Source organism: Electrophorus electricus, chromosome 8, assembly GCF_013358815.1.
Source record: "Electrophorus electricus isolate fEleEle1 chromosome 8, fEleEle1.pri, whole genome shotgun sequence".
NCBI lineage: Eukaryota > Metazoa > Chordata > Actinopteri > Gymnotiformes > Gymnotidae > Electrophorus > Electrophorus electricus.
This window is the reverse complement of record NC_049542.1, coordinates 9030498-9047504: the sequence shown is the minus strand read 5'-3', so window position 1 is coordinate 9047504 and position 17007 is coordinate 9030498. Positions and strand designations below refer to the sequence as shown.

The following is a 17007-nucleotide window of genomic DNA, read 5'->3' as shown; positions in this document are numbered from 1 at the left end:
TGTTGTAGTAGTAAGGTCATAAAGAGCTCTGAATCATGTGATCTGGTAGTAGCAACAGCATTTAAGATCAGTAAGAACATAAGAGACTGGTTAAGTCAGTCTGAAATGGTCATCAGAGTGAACCTCAGTAAACTTTAGATGATGTTCACTCCTCGGACCACAACCCTTCACACTGCAGCAGTGATCCAGACTGAAGCGCTTAAGCAAACAAAGCCAAGAGAAGGCCCCACAGAGCCCTCGAGACGAGCAGCAGATGGTCTGTGGAATTTCTAAACAAAAAGATACACATCTATTATATCAAAACCATTTTACGTTTTATTTGGGCCTCTGGTATCTCTCATCACTCTTGTAACATGACAGTAATTATAGCCATCAAGGTGTTCCCTTGGAAACATCAGCCAAGAACTTTGCCGAACTGCTTAATCTCAGAGCGCCCTGCTGACATCATCTTGTAGTTTATTTTAGAAGTGGCTGAAGTATGTAATGGCTGTAATTGCAGGCGAACCAGATTTATATAGACAACTGTCACATCGGTTAACCCATATATCAACTTAACTGTTGCTCTGAGAGTAATCCTGTAAACAAGATAAAGTATTGCCTAGAGTAGGGCATACACGACACCAAATGTCTTTAAGCCTTGTATGATGTATGTTAAGGCAGTAACTCTCTGCAAATGCAATAATGTGATGAGGTTGGAGATGTGGATGGACCAAAAAGGATAAAGTTTTACATTTCTGTGCAAGAGTTATAAAATAGTTCCAGGTGATATGGATATGGTGCACGGGCAATGTGTATGTGTTCTATGTGAAATAAACCCTGCAGTAGAGAATTGATGGAGTCAAAGTTAATACATCAATATTAAAATCTTGTAAACTTAGTAGTAACATTTTTTGGCATGTTAAAGCCTCAGTCAGTGTTAAAGTCCACAGATTTGAAATGCCCTACGGGGGAAGGCAGTTATTCTTTTTTCCTGATTGTAAAACAGTAATTACTGGAATATATAGTAGTTAATTTACTTTTAGATTAAGTGACAAATCTATTTTTCTGCTTAAATTTCACATGATTGATTTGAAGAGGCTATTACTGAGGTGTTACTCTATTAGGCAGGCCGGATTAATGTCCATGATATCATAATTTTCCACAGTATAAATGTGCCCAGGATGATTTAACAATTACCTTGGCAAATATTAATTCAAAGAGAAATAGTACTACTAAATCATATGTATAAAAGCTTTAGACTTTAAAATACTCAAATAAAACCGGATGGAAAACGGGAGGCCCCTGGAGAGAGAAATGTGTTTAACATCAACAAGTCAGGCTGCAGTGTAGAGTAAAGAAAGTGACCCCTAGCCTCTCAGCCCGGCCCTCAGTCATTCATCAAGGGCCTCAACCTCCCCTAAAAGCCCTGTTTATAGCCGCCCAGCATACTCGTGGTAAAATATGTCCTGCTAGATAGACAGAAAGTGTCGATGAGGTGGTATTTCCTAGGCCCCTAGTCAGTGCGTTATCACAGAATGTTGAGCCAGAGAGAAGGAGCAGACAGAGAGGGAGAATGGAGTTCTAAAGGATGATTTACTTGACCTCGGCTATGCTCGAACTTAAGGCGAGAGCCTCATTAATTCCTGGGTCATTGCGCTTGGACATAAATTGGTTAAAAATCGGAATGTGTGGAAGCCTTCCAGACATACACAAAGAATTATGAAACCCCTCCCCCCCTCCTCTGTTTCCTCTCCTCCTCCTATCCAACTGTTGCCTTATTCCAAACGAAAGCTTTTCCAAATAGCTTGATGTAAATCAAGGCTTTTCGTCATAGTTCTCTTCTCAATCAGAGGGAGGGAATGGCCTGGAACATTTTTGTGCTTATTAGTCTGTAAATACAGTGTTGTTTTAAGCGATTACCAACTGCGAATGATTTTTTACTCCCATCTATTCTAGAGGCGGGACCTGTCATTTGCCCCAGAGCCTGAAAAAAGAGCAACTTCGAAAAGTACTCAAGCTGAGTAGGAGCCCAATAAATTATGTTAATGCACACATTTTAAAGGGCTCATATTTTTCTTGGCCTGTTATCAAGACTACTCTGCTGAGAATGTAAACCTTTCCCACTCCCTCACACCCTCCCATGCACAATATTTAATGTTATCTTCATTTAAAACATCTCTGTTTATGTACAGCTAGTGTATTCAAAATGTATAGACTTTTTAAAGGGTATTTCTTGTTGGTTTTTTTTTGTTGAGGGCATTTTTTGGAGCAAACATCTTTCAGGCTCATATTTCTTGGACAATCATCTTGAGAGGATGCAACAGGAGCTGTAATAAAGTAATGCAGGAGCTATAATAAAGTAATGCAGAGGTAATTCATTGATCCAAACTATTAGTGCAACAGGAAGTCAAAAACTAAACCCACCACAAACATATATGAAAGTACTTGGTGAAGTGGGGGTTTGAAAGATGGGCTATAAACATACAAGTCTTTCCTGCCCTGATAATGAGACATCTCTCCACAAAGGGAGGACACATCACTGGTAAAATAAAAGGCTTGTTAATATGCGATCACGCTACACTCAAAGTTTAAATACATTTGGTATTGGTCAGTCCATGTTCACAGCAGTCCAACAGGATGATGCAACAGGAGCTGTAATAATCTGCATCTAAGTGAGTAATGCAGAGGTAATACATTGATCTAAAATATTAGTGCACCAGGAAGTCAAAAACTGAACCCACCCCAAACATATACTGAAACTACTTGGTGAAGTGTGGGTTTGAAAGATGGGCTATAAATATACAAGTCTTTCCTGCCCTGATAATGAGACATCTGTCCACAAAGGGAGGACACACCACTAGTAAAAAAAAATATGCGATCATGCTACACTCAAAGTTTAATAACATTTGGTATTGGTCAGTCTATGTTCACAGCAGTCCATCTTTGTATGGGTCATCCATCACCAGCTCACGGCCAGGCCCGTTTGTGGAGTGCATTAAAGAATTATGGCATCAAGGATTAGTTAATGTGTCCATCATGTCTGCTCTGCCTCCTTCTGACCTCAAAGCCCTATCAGCCCACTTATCTGTGTATGCTTGCACACTGTCTATCTTGTCACATTAGTTTGAGTTTGACTGTGATTAAGAGGTGCTGCATTAAGCAGTTAGTCTGTCACATTTCTCAGATATTTTTTCTTTTTTTTTGTTTTGCTCAGATTTCCCTGAAGAAAGGTGAGAGAGATGTTATGCTGGTGATTTTGTAAGACTGATTAGATTATGTAATATTCATGTTACTAATTTAGCATGCCAAACATTTTGGAAAACAGCAGTCACCTGGGAAAGGAGTAAAGCATTAATAGTATTTATATTTTTTCAGAAGTCATGCAAAATGGTATTGTATAATAATGCATATTGATATTAGTGTCAGTGTTAAAGTCTCGAAGTGTCTAATGTTATTGCCCATACACAAAGTACTGCTGGCACAAGAAAGGCTTTGGCATATAACACCAACTTTCTTTTTAAGAAAATCATATTCATTATTTCTTTGGTTTGGCTAAACCGAAGAAAAGCAGGCCAAGTGAGTTTCTCATAGTGACTCAATACTTCTATTTTTTTATTACGTTCTGTAATAATAATAATAATTATATATATATATATATATATATATATATATATATATATATATATATATATGTGTGTGTGTGTGTGTGTGTGTGTGTGTGTGTGTGTGTGTGTGTGTGTGTGTGTGTGTGAGTGTGTGTGTGTGTGAATATCTTTGAATCTGTAAACCGCTACATTGCAACAGTGGATTCCACAGTGGTACTGCTAAAGTAAAGTCAGACTTTTAAATGATAATTTTTAATGATATTTTTCGATATTACATATTATATAAAGATAAACAAAAGGAAAAATAAAATATACGAATATAAGTCCAAATATGAAATATATTTTATTTCTAGATATTTCATGGAATTTTATAAATTTTTGACACATTTGCATCCAAAGGTTTGAAAAGTTTCTTTTTCAGAATCTAAGGCAGTCCCTTTTTTAAATAGTGTCATGGCAATGTGAGAATCAACGGAGCACTAATAGAGAAACAAGTCTCCAGAGCTTACAAGTATAAGTATTGATAGAAAAAGTAAAGTGTGAAAGGTCACTTCAGGTGCACAGTCCTCTACTCTAAATTAGAAAATAATCAGTAAAAACATTATTCAGTAAAATAATCAGCAACCCTACTACACCTTATGACCCATCATTGTGAAGTAGTGTACTGAAGACTGGAGCAACGAGGTTCTACCTCTAGGCTGATATCAAAGCCCCAAGCTTTGTTCATGAATCTAAGAGGTGTGACACTCAAACTTCTTGCTGTCTTAAGTGGTGTCACTCTCATTGGGTTCATTCAGTGTGTCAGTGTGCAGAAGTCATACCTTGAGAAATATCAGTTGCATTTACCATGGCTGCCACATGAGCTGATATTGGTTTAGTGACTTACCAAACAACAGAAGAAGAAAAAGGCTACTGTTCCTTAAATTATTCATGATGTATTATATCTATTTATTCTTAGAAGAAGTCTGGACAACAGGTTCATGTTACTGTTACAATGATATTTACCAAACCATGGGAAAAGTTCCACACGTGTACTTGTCCTCTCCCATTAAACTTCCTGAGCAAGTAAGTCTGAGAGTTATTTAAAGAGCAGAATGTTGTCATCGAAACAAAACTAAACTATTGGGAATGTTGAGGCCAATTACTCAGTGAAATTGTTTGAAAGCAGTGCATCACAGTATGAAGCAGAATATCGCAGTTGGTCTTGGTCATGTCTACAACAATAGCTCTCACTGATTTCAGTTTTTGATCAGGACTTAAGTTCTTAGTCTGAGGAATCACTTAAAACTATGTCAATACATCCAAACTGTTTCATATTACTACTTCTTACTTGTATTATGCACTACATTGAATGTGGTGACAATCTGGTCATTACATCTACGAACAATATACTATGCAATCTCCCCTGCTGTAGCCGGCTGTATCTGTGCATCATGTCCCCATGCCTGATGTAAAGCAGATGCTCGCGCACTTTTGGCTAACGATCAATCATGGCACCTTTGTGTGTGTGGGGTGGGGGGTATGCTTTGATTGTTACAAATACTTTGTTATGAAAGGGTGCGCGAAGTCTAGCTGCCTCCGTGGTGGAGCGTGTTTGCAGGGAGATAAACGAATCGGAGCGGGGGACCGGGTGGGAGTGCTGTTTGTGTTTGTTGCCGCGCGCCAGGGGTCAGTGGGCACTCCTCTGCAGCCACAGACATGCTCCTCTGCATCTGGGATCTGTGCAGATGAGATGGGGAGGGGTGAGGGTGGTGGTGGGGGGGAATTCCACCAAAATATTTCCCCTGTCCAAATAAATAACCTGAAGTGGCACTCGAGGCGATGCAGTGTGCAGCCATTTCCTCTCCATGTTTCCTGCAGTCAGCGCTTATTGCTTTATATCTCAATCAAGGAGCCCTCAGCAGGGAAGGCTTAGAGGGGTGCTGTGGAGAGAGCAAGAGGATGAGAGAGAGAGAGAGGGTGAGAGTAAAAGAGGCAGAGAAATTTCATGGTCGGAGTGCTACAGGTCAGGACCTTGAGGTTGTAATGATTAACTGATGGATGTTGCACGTCTGAGCTTAAACATATGGCAGAGGATAGAGACGAAGAGAGATAAAGGGGTGGAGGGTGTGGAGCAGAAGTGGACAGAGGGAGTGGAAGAACAAGAATCAGGGAGACACACTGGGTATTGATACAAGGCCAACAGCAAAAGTGTTTGTTTTCGTAATTAAACACACTTGAAGACTCAGTAAAACAGGCAACACACCTCATTGGCTAAGGAAGTCTACGAACAAAGGCGAGACTTCTTGACTGGCTGAAGGAATCGCCCCATTTAAGCAGATAGAAGCAGCTGGCCAGAGTTGCGCTCAGTAAAGTTTTACAGCCATCTATGCACGGATGATCGGTGCAGCTGTGCAGAGTCAAAGGTTCCTAAACATACCCTGGAGGAAGTTAACTCTGACCCTGCATGCAATGGGGAACAAGGCACAGAGACTGACCTGGAAAACCGTGTTTGTAAATACCTCCAAGGCAAGACACTGCTACAACAATGTAACAATACACTGTAAGACATGGCAGCACATTGAAGCTGCAATAAGCAAAGTCTTGAGCAATCAGTGGATGTTAACGGATAGTAGCGTGGCCTAATCCTGGTCTGCCTCATGGCCATGTTCTCTCAAATGAGGAATTTGCGAGGAGATGTGAAACTGACTGCTTTCTAAAAATCACTCACCTTCTTTTCCTCTGCATGTGGACGACAGTTTCTGTGGTAATGAACGACCAATGTGGCCAGTTCAGCCTGCATTTCTTTGAGAACAGTTGGACTGTTAAAATGAATTTGATTCTGTCGCTGTGGTCCTGTGATTATATCTCAATAACGATATTGTTGCTTTGCCTAGAGAAACAAGACCATAAGTAGATATGTAAAGTGAAAAAATATTCTTAGGTTTGACTCTGGGACAAACATCATATCCAGTCAAAAATCTGGAATAATTTCAGCAGAATTATCACTTTAGTATGGCTTAACTTAACTGGCCAATAACAGCCAAATGGAACTGGCCAAATTTAGGACTAAATTCACCCAGTTGTTTTTTTACATAAAACAACGTTGATTCACTGCTTGTCATCACTTCCCCTTTAACAAGCTGTGCCTTTATACACAGTGTACACAGAACCTCTTGCATTCACTCAGACATTCACATGCACTCCCAAACACACACATAAAGACATGTGATGGGGTGTGACCAGAGCAAGGGTCAGTCGATGCATCTGAGGTTCAGATAGTAAGCTCATTATCACTGAACTCCAGAAGAAAGAAATCGTTTATGCTGCGGTGATGGTGCTAGAGGGTGGTCCTCACACATAGAAGCCATTACCATGACTTTTAAACACAGGCCTCTCTAAACAAATCATTATCTGATGTGCCATGCCTTTCTATTTCTTTTATTTAAAGTCAAGTGGTGCAGTCCAAACAATTTATTAAAAAGAGCCTAGTCATTCTTAACAAATGCCTCTATATTCATGAAGGCATCTAAAGTATCAAACAATAGAATCTTAAAATGTAAGTCATTGATATTACATTAGGTGTTACAGAATAACAACAGTCATTAGTGAATAATGAGTGCTTGCTGTTCTAATGTTTTTGTATTGGATTTTTTAAATTTCTTTTTCTTTTTTTTTGTTTTTACATATTTATTTTTTTAAATTGGATAAAGTTTTGCTTTATCACTCACAGTTTCTGAATTAATAGGGCTGTATGTCAGGATAAACTGAAAATGAGGATATGAGAAAACCTCAAGTAGAGCACAGCAGAAGCATGAATACCACTATGAGAATCGATGCAGGGCTGCAACTGATTCTCCGGTATTATAGGACACTATAAAGACTGAAAAGCTAACACTGTAAATGGCAGTTACCATAACTCACTGAATTTTCCTATATCTTGTGGTATTAAAAGTTTATGCTCATCACATTTATATGAAGGCCATTTGCTTTTGCAGGATAAAGCCCACTTAATTTGACTGAATTTAGATTTATATATATATGAATTTAAACTTATATATAAGTTTTTCTCATCCCACCCAGACACATGGGACAGTGTGAATTGAACTCTGGGATGGTCAAGCTGTCTGCCCGAATTTTACTAGCTAAATTCCACCATAAGGTGATTACAGTTATGACTAGGTCATGTCTGCTGCAGGATCACTGGAGTTAACTCGAAAGGATATAAATCCAAAAGCCAAAAGCAGCTCAATTATAGAAGGAGAGCTAAATGTCATCTTTGTTCCACCTTTGATGACAGTAATTTGCTTCCCCATCTTTGTTTTTGCATCACAGCAGGCTGTCCAGCTGTGGCTATAATCATTGGTGTAAAGGTCGGCAAATGCATTCGCTATGGAGCCAGACAGGGCGTATGATAAATCTTATGGGAAAGAGCCCTAAGCACTAATTAATAACAAACGACATGTACTTCTCACAAATGATGATATGCCACAAAGCTGGCAGGAGAACCATTGCTCGGTTCTTCAGAAATCTGGGATCTCGAATATGGCCTGTTTATTGCCACATAAAAACGAGGGTGGGAGGCCTTGGGAGCATTTAGATTAGTACCAATAACAAACGGTGATTAGACTTAAGTGTGCACACAAGGCATTACTTTAAAACAGGGTGGGCGATGAAAGGACTCCTCAGTAGTCCATGTGCAGGTGGTAAAGTCTTGGAGGGTTTCCTAGAGTCAGAGAGCAGTCCAAGGACAACCAGGCTCCATCCAAAGACAGGGGCTCCAGCATGAGGTTTGGCGGGAGCCCACAGCCGGACTTTCACCAGGAGCTGATGCCCCATCGACTGTGGTCTACCAGGCAGTGCAGGAGTAGGTAACTGGAGCCAAGGTGGAGTGAGAAAGGAAGGGAGGAAACTCCAAGCGAAACCATGAAAAATGTTGAGTATGAAAATGTCTCCCTTGGTTTATGGCCACGCAGACAGGCATCCAAGAGAAACACGACTTTAAATTTAACTTTAGATGCCTCTTAGCCCTAGTTTTTTTCTGCTCACCCTCTCCCAACTGGCTGGCAAGGGCTCGGTTTTCGGAAAGCAATGCCAAGTTGCTTGGAAACTGCGACCACGTTAGAAAAGCACTCAATAACGTGCCTTTTTCAGAATGTGCCGACAGATCCTGCGTGTGGAGCTCAGTTTTTAACCAAGGTGAACATGTGCAGATCAGAGCTTAAGATAATAAGTAGTTCCAGACTATTACAGTTGTCCTCAGTAATTCCTGTATTCCAGTGTTAGGAACAATTTACAAGCACTAATGGCAAAGCGTGAATGGCAACACAAACATGAATAAATAAATGAAAACAATTAGCATCTCTGAAATATAATTTTTATAATCTAAAATTTAATCTATAAATTTGTAATCTATATTGTAGGCTACAGTACATTTTCACAGGATTTTAAGGGACCTACTTAATGAGTGTACTGGCCTACTGATGGTCATGCATTATGGGAACTCTATTTGTACTCAATGATTGCTTAAAGTGAAGAGTCACTGTCTGGTCTAGACATGTTTATTTTTAACTTCATAGTTGTCGGATGGAGAGACAAGGAAGATGTGCACATTATTGAAATAGGTCATTGATTCTCCTTTCAATTTTTAAATGAAGTCAGCATAGAAGTGAGGAACATAATAATGGAGTGAATTTTAGATTTCATAAATTATATTTTAGAATTCAAATTATTTATTATTTAACACTCAGTCAAATCATAAAAATGCAGCACAAATAACCTTACAGAGACCATTACAACAAACGTCAGATTTTACTGAAAGCTCTTGTTGAGGTTATTGAATCATTTCGGCAGGTTATTAAATTACAACCAAGCCTGTTCTTGCTATGTGAACAAACTATTTTTCAGGGGAGCCTCGTTTGTGTGCAAACACTTTTCCTTTATCTCATAAATTAGACACACAGCACATGGGCACTGCTAAGAACTTTACAATGTTTCTTTCTTTTTTCTAAAGGGAATAAAACATATCACTTAGATGTATAGCATTTGCATACATTGCCAGTTTCTTAGGCTGTTTCACTTCCAAAACTGTCTTCATGTTGCTAACTCTACCCTACAAAATTTTCCACAGATATCATATAACATTCAAATTGTAGACTGTAGACTGCCCATCCAGTTACTGTGAACCCTGCAAGGGTTCATATAATAGGCTCTGTAGGAGCCATGCTGAGAAGGTCCTGATAATGCTAAATAACAATATGGTGCAGATCAGTCATTGCCTCTATTGAAGGTTCTCAGTGTGAGGCATAGATTTTAATCAATTGTTTGTTAAATTGTTTGTTTATTACAAGAATTGATTTATAGGTACTACATAGGTATAAAGAGAAGTACAAAACAAGCAAACTCCATGAGCCTTTATTACTGACGGCTTTAAGGTCGGTGGTTTAAAGGCAGGCTGCCTAGCTGCATGTTAGGGTTGTTAAATGCCTCCCGTGGTAGGAAAATATCTAAACTGTTTAAGCTTGATTCATTACAACAGACTGATGTTGCCACTCATAAAATACTCATTAGACACTCACTGTCAGTTTAAGCAAGCTTTCAAGCCTTCTCTCAGCTAATGCCTCACAGTAGAGGAGAGATCACAAGCTCTATGCCCGACTAATCCACGGGCTAATGTGTTTTGAAGCAAAAATCACAGTGCAGTAATTTATTTGAAGTAACTCCTTTTCCCAAAATGTTTAAAGTTTCGAAGAGAAATCTGTCAAGCTCTTCAGCTCCTGCATTGTCCTCTTTAGGTCACAGAGCCATGTGAAGAGCTGTTGAAATGCTATAGATGGACATTAAATGCAGACCCAGATGGACTTTCTCCTATATTGGTCATAAACAAAAAGTTCTTAAGACACTAATCAAATATAAGTCCACAAATCAAAGCCTGCAGTTATTTTGCTAAGCAATTGGACTGTTATTGTTATTTTATGTTTGTGCATACAACCATAATTCATAGGTTAGTAAGGGCTAATCTGAGATTCACACTCTTGCATGTTGACCCATGTGATTTATATGGGTGCCGGAGAGACAAACTTGTGAAAGCTATACCACACACACTGATAAAATGGCCTCAACACAGTTTTCCATGGAAAACAGTTAACATCTAATCGCAACTATAGGGCCAAAACAAAAGTCTCCAACATCAAATATGATTGCATGAGTGGGATTTGGTAGCTATCAAATGATTATGTGCCCCTTACCTATTACGTAAAGTCAGAAGAGTACTCTTGGACTGCTTTTGAAATTGAAAGATTAAAAAAACACATTAAAAAATTAAAAAAACAGCCTGCAAGGAATGGAAAAGGAGCAGGTAGGCAGAGTGGAAGAGAATGTAAGTGCTGGATTGGAATTCAATATGTGATCTTAAGCGGAAAAACCGGCAATCTCAAGAGGTTGTCCCCTCTTTCCGGAGAAGAAAGTAGACCCTATGGTAGAGAGTGCTTCTGGTGGACTTTGGTGAAGTCATTCACAAAAGATACCATTTCCCTGGCCGAACTCTTTTTTATGGAGATGTTCCCCATCACTCTCTCATGCTATTCCTAAGATACTCATAGCAATTTAGTGAGGTGAATGGAAAAGCACTCATCCCTGGCCTAAATGTGCATGACATTATTACTTTATTTTATGCAGCTGATCAGCCAGTGTCTTTCTCTTTTTTTGTGGAAACACTGTGTATTTGATATCATGGGTTTAAAACAGCAAGCTGAGAATTTTAGCACATTGTGTCAGTGTCAGGCTAATGTACTAGGTACCCTGTGATAAGCAAAAAAAATTAAAGTCGATATCTTGCAGCAGGCATCGTTGTTTATGCTTAGTTTATGTACTTGCACGATACATACATTCATGTAATACAGAATGTTTTTCTCACACACACACACAAAATTGCTTTAGACTACCACTTTGGTGTACTGGTGTCTAGATTTTACTCTTTGCATTGGAAGAAAAGATTATGGGATATTCTAGATTTATGGTTGTCTTTTAAAATCTAATTATTCTCACAGACACTAATGCGCTTAGCAGACAACCGGGGATTGGTTATAGGGCGTACCTCTCTGTGGTGTACTGTCCAACTTTTATTTGTACTAGATTCACAAGAGCTATTGAGCCTCATGAGTGATGAAATATTGCTTACATTTACAATGGATTTCCCGAGTCTGACACATTTTTCTGTTTATACAGGCTATTTTAATAGAGGCACAAGATAAGATATAACGATTTGTCTTCATAAGACCAACTGAATAATAAGTAGCCCACACAGTATTCAGTAGAGCCTGTTTGCACTCGATAGATAATTTACAGTCAGAAATTTATGTACGACAGTGAAATAACATTTAATAAAGAAGCCCATGACTACTTGATCCTCATTTGTTCTATCCCGCGGTTCTGCGAAGAGGTAAACAGTCGTTCGTATGAGCTGAATATAATATTTAGCTGTGTCGCCGTCCTAATCCGCGAACTAGTTGTTTATTATTGATACTGACATTAAACATCCGACCTTATTGCCTCTCACTGTGATTTTGACAGAGGCAACAGGAGTCCTTAAATGGTATACGTTTTCATTTGCCGATTTGAGTCTGGATTCATAAAGCATACTCATCCACTCTGTTGCTGATATCTGGAGCCAGTAAATGTACACAAACTATAAATCCTAGCTCTTCGCTCTCTGTTTATTGTTAAACTAATTTCCCCAACTTTTTTTTCAGAGAGAAAGGAGCTTAGCAGAATTACATTAACCTGCAGTAGAAAGGTCTTAGAGGCCCAAAATGTCTACATCACCATTTATCATTGGCTTTTAATCTGATTTTAAAAAATATCCAATACACTTTTTGCTGTGTAGTCTGGGTGACGTGTTGAGGCGATCAAGTAGTAAATGTTTGTGCCCTGCTAAGCCCTCTTATATTTTGCAACATCTAAAAAAGGTAGCTCTTAAGATTTTGTGACAAAATGGTCGCTACATCATACTAATATTTTAAATAGTTAAAATATGTTACTTGTATGCAAACTGTGAGTATTAATGTAGAAAACCTTTCTTAACTGTATGTAATATTGAGGAAAAATTCATATAGTCTTGTAGATTAACTTGAAGCTGGAAGCAATATTAGATATTCTGTAATTGCATTATCATAATAGTTATTATCGTTATTATTATCGAGAATAATAATAATAATAATAATAATAATAATAATAATAATAATAATAATAATAATAATAATAATAATACGTTATTGCTGTTTGCTGATATTCACCGTTAGGCTTAAATCTTTTCAGTCTGCTTGCAGGTCAATGATTTCAAGTCCGTGGAAAGAATAAAAGTAACGCTTTTATTTACATCTTCAGTGCAAATACCTACTAACAAAATATAATACAATCAAGTTCATGAGCTTTAAGATAAGTTTTAAATTGCGTAAAGTTCCCAGACAGTCAAGAAGTGAACGAGTGGTTCAAGTGAATATTCATAATAAAATTTAAATTTACTTTGTAAAGGAACAGATCAGTGGCATCAATGGCCAGGTATACTTCATAAAATGACATAAATGGCCGAGACAACCTAAGTAGGACCATCTATTGTGTAGACTACACGCTCTCCTTTAAGACGTTTCTAAAATTTGGACATGGATCTCAGTGGTTATAACAGTTTGCTACTGCTCGGGCTTGACTGTTTTTACAGCCGCGAGTTCATAACAGCATTTGTGATGATGCAGTTGTCTCTGTCACGGCGTTTGTTGGTGCTGTGTCCTCTGTGCTTACAGGAAGAGGCCCGGTCATGATTACGCTGGGTTTGTTGAGTTCAGAAACGCTCGCCTCTCTTTTGTCTTCTGGTTCGTCCTCGAATTCTGACTCGCTGGGTTCGCTCTCGCAGTCCGAGTCCTCGTGCGCTTTCTGCTCGGCCTCGGGTACCGTCTTATCCAGCTGCTCCTTATCTTTGTCCTTTTGTGCTTGGGCCTCCTTGGAATGCCTCCATTTCATTCGCCGGTTCTGGAACCACACTTTAACCTGGAAATGATGACATTGTTTAATATACTGTAAATGTACGGCATATACGGAAAATGTAAATGTCCATCAGGCCTTAAACCGAATTAGTAACAAAATTATGAATATATAGTGTTACAATCTGCTGCATTTCAGAATACAATTATCCTACATGGAGACATACAACTTTATTATTAGCGCATACAGGATAAACGGTATAATATATACAAGCTACGCTGGGTTTTATTCTTTGAAAATATTACATTTACACAGTCAGTACCAATTTTACTGTAAACGGAATAGACTAAAATGTTTCTGAAGCTTGGAAATAAATAACAACTCTTACACCATTTTTAACCTAAGATGAGACACTGTTATGACCTTTCATCGTTTGCAATAATGTGTAATAATGGACTTTCATTTCCCTGCATTTGGCAACTTCATGAGACAATTTTCTTCTGCCTTTTTTATTGACGCTCTGTGCTTCCTGTCAGTCTATGTCACGTGGTGGATTTATATACTCATTAAGCCTATATCTCAAGTAGTATTATTGCAGAGATTCTTTAATTTTGTGCAACCTATCCAATAATTTAGCACTTGAAGCCCACCATGTCTTACTCGCCCACCTGTGCATCTGTGAGGCCCAGCATCGCAGCAAGCTGTTTCCTGTCTGGTTTCGTGACGTACTTTTGGATTTCAAAGCGCTTCTCAAGCCCCTTTCGCTGCAGATTGGAGAACACTGCTCTGGACCAGGACCTTTTCCTCTTGTAGGTCTGTGGCATTGTGTCTTTGGTGAGGACTGCATAGGGCCCTGTCAGAGTAAAACAACACAAATTGTTAAAATGGCGTTATATGTATTATCAAACCGTTTTCGAACAATCGAGTGTTAATTAATTACATAATCTTAGTAAAACTTTATTAGGTAAAATAATTTACATGTTAAAACCTGTCAGGTGCGCTCATGTACGGCATTAAAAATACAGAACACAGGCCTAGGAGGGCCGTGAATAATGTTTCTTACTTTAGCAACGCAAAGTCATGAATCTGCGTAAAATCCGTTTGTTGGGAGGATTTGGAAGGGAATGCTACACTACCTGGGAAAGTATCCTGATACTGATGCTGCCCTGATTGTCTGGAGGCATTGCCTATTGAACTCATCATGGAAGACGCGTCGCTCATCCCCGGCTCTAGGGACGCGAAGTACTGGCTTGCGGTCGGTTGCACAGAGACGTGGACCGCTGACTGGCGATTCGAACTAACAATGGACGTGAGATCTGTTACGGACGAAACAAACCAATATTTTTTAAAATAAAAAACTGTATAAATTTAATTTACGAAATGGAAAAGTCCACATCTTTCTTGCGACTTTGCATTCATTTGACCTTGCTTTTTAAACCTATTCTAAAGAGTACGGTCTAGAACAAAATAATCTGCAGATGTCCTACAGTTTGTGGCGGTTTTTAGAGGGATTCTGATTTAGTTCCAACTAGTTTATCCCCAACCCCAACAATTTCCTGCAAATGTAGTTTAACAAGGTCCTTTCAATTATTTTCGTCATGTTAACCTTATTCTAAGTCATTGACAAGTAAGTGTACTTGTAGCTAATATGCGTCTTACCTCTTAGTGATGGTGAGTCTTTCGATTTTGGTTCGAATTCTGTAGATAAAATCCGATCAATCCCGAACTTTAGGTCTTTGCTAGACGGCGGGGGAGCTGACTGAGAATTAAGCGTAGTTCTGGCTACAGAAGTCAAGTGTATTCCGTGCCTATGATAGGCAGACGCCGTGTTCATTCTAGCACCGAAAACGGACGCGTCCGGGGCTAACGGGGATGGGCGAAGCGGAGATCCCGAGGAATGAACTTGAGCCCGAGCTCCCATATGGGTCATAAGAGCTGATGACCCGGGGATGTTTTCAGCGTCTCCAACATGCAGGATGTCAGCAATGCAGAACGAAGGCTTTTTCATCGTATCCATCGCAAAACCACCCGAACAATACGCAGACCATAAGCTAAAATTGGAAGCGTAAAAGGGATTCAGTCCTGTTGTATACATCCTCTTCTTTTAGCTCGCTTCTTCTTTATCAATGAAAAAGGGAATCACAACATTAAGTACATGTAATAATTACACGCGGTTTATTTAATGAGGTGTCTCTCTTTCTCAACACGCCAGAAATGTTCTCTTCAAGTATGAAACTCCAGATTGTGGTCCAAGAAGTTCTACGCAGAAGTTTCTGCTAAGTTACTGATTGGCTCGTTCTCAGCCAATAGAAGTTCAGAAAACGCTCCCACGCGCCCTGGCTGCTTAGCGCAGTATTGAGAAAGAAAAACTTTAACCTGGCTGTAGACTCAAGCATCACTATTAGATATCATTGTCACTATTATCAAATTATATCTAGGCCTACATTACTAATAAGATATTAACAACTCTCTTGTTACTTATGTTACTATTTCATACGTACTAGTCTATTGTCTATTTCAGAACAAAATTGATTACATGACCAAATAAATTACAAACAAACCCTTTGTTTGTTTTGTGGCTAAAATATTTTAATGAAAATATGTTTTGGACAAATTGATAAGAATTTAATCTATGACCAAGCAAAAACCAAAGCATAAAGTGTCGACACTGCGACCAAAAAATAAATACATTTACGGGAAATAAATCTAATCGAAACTTAGAATGTGTGAATGATGATTTAAATATTTCGAAATTGTTATGGTCATGGCTGTTCTTAAAATTAGGTCAAATTTTCAAAAATTGTTTCATTTATGTACTATGACACGATGGCGCACAAGGTTAGTTGGTGGTCGAGTGAGATTAGGAAACAGGAGTTTCTCGATTCAGGTCATCCTGTTTTTGATGGGCTCTGATTCAAGCCTAAATGAGCGGATATTCCTGCTAGATTTATCCTAAAATAGAAGATGCTTTAGTATTTTAGGATACAGCAGAGGTCCTTATTTCCTCGGGAGTGGGGAGGGGGAACTTTATAATGACTGTTAGCGCTTCCTTTTTTCAATATTTGTGCAACTTTATCTCAACCTGCAAGTTGCACGGTGACGCAAATCCGTCCCTATGCTTATAATAAACAGAGGAAATCTATTCTCCACCGAAACGAAAACACAATTAACTTCACAGGCGATACTTCATCCATATGTAGAAGTGCAGCCCATCACTCACCTATTATTACTGTGCTAGAAATAGAACTCGGGAGAACTGGAAATGCAACAACAACAAAATCAATGACTAATAATAATAATAATAATAATAATAATAATAATAATAATAACAATAATAATAATAATAATAATAAACATTATTATTATTATTGTCCATTTACGTTCGATTACCACCGTTACAGTTACTTTGACGATGATTATTTTACTGTACCCAAAATTATTAATTTTAAATAGGATAACTACGATAGGG

The 17007-nt window shown here is 38.6% G+C and overlaps 1 protein-coding gene across 2 annotated transcripts; it reads right to left on the bottom strand.

Moving 5' to 3' along the window:
* Nucleotides 1–12911: 12911 nt before the first annotated feature.
* hlx1 (H2.0-like homeo box 1 (Drosophila)) lies at nt 12912–15774 on the bottom strand. 2 transcript variants are annotated; one of them, XM_027000003.2, is made up of 4 exons: nt 15198–15774; nt 14675–14854; nt 14207–14391; nt 12912–13604 (listed from the first exon to the last, which is right to left on the bottom strand). In XM_027000003.2, the coding sequence occupies exons 1-4, from the start codon at nt 15631–15633 to the stop codon at nt 13287–13289; spliced, it is 1119 nt and encodes a 372-aa protein (XP_026855804.1). In that variant the 5' UTR covers nt 15634–15774; the 3' UTR covers nt 12912–13286. The 2 variants fall into 2 exon arrangements, with proteins under 2 accessions (XP_026855804.1, XP_026855813.1); XM_027000012.2 differs by lacking the exon at nt 14675–14854.
* Nucleotides 15775–17007: the final 1233 nt, after the last annotated feature.

Bases quoted from the DNA above. Each gene is read 5' to 3' on its own strand.
- hlx1 (XM_027000003.2), bottom strand. From the start codon at position 15,633: ATGTATACAACAGGACTGAATCCCTTTTACGCTTCCAATTTTAGCTTA. The intron at 14,855-15,197 runs GTAAGACGCATA...CGTCCGTAACAG, and splicing joins AGACTCACCATCACTAAGAG to ATCTCACGTCCATTGTTAGT. The intron at 14,392-14,674 runs GTAGTGTAGCAT...TTACTCTGACAG, and splicing joins GTATCAGGATACTTTCCCAG to GGCCCTATGCAGTCCTCACC.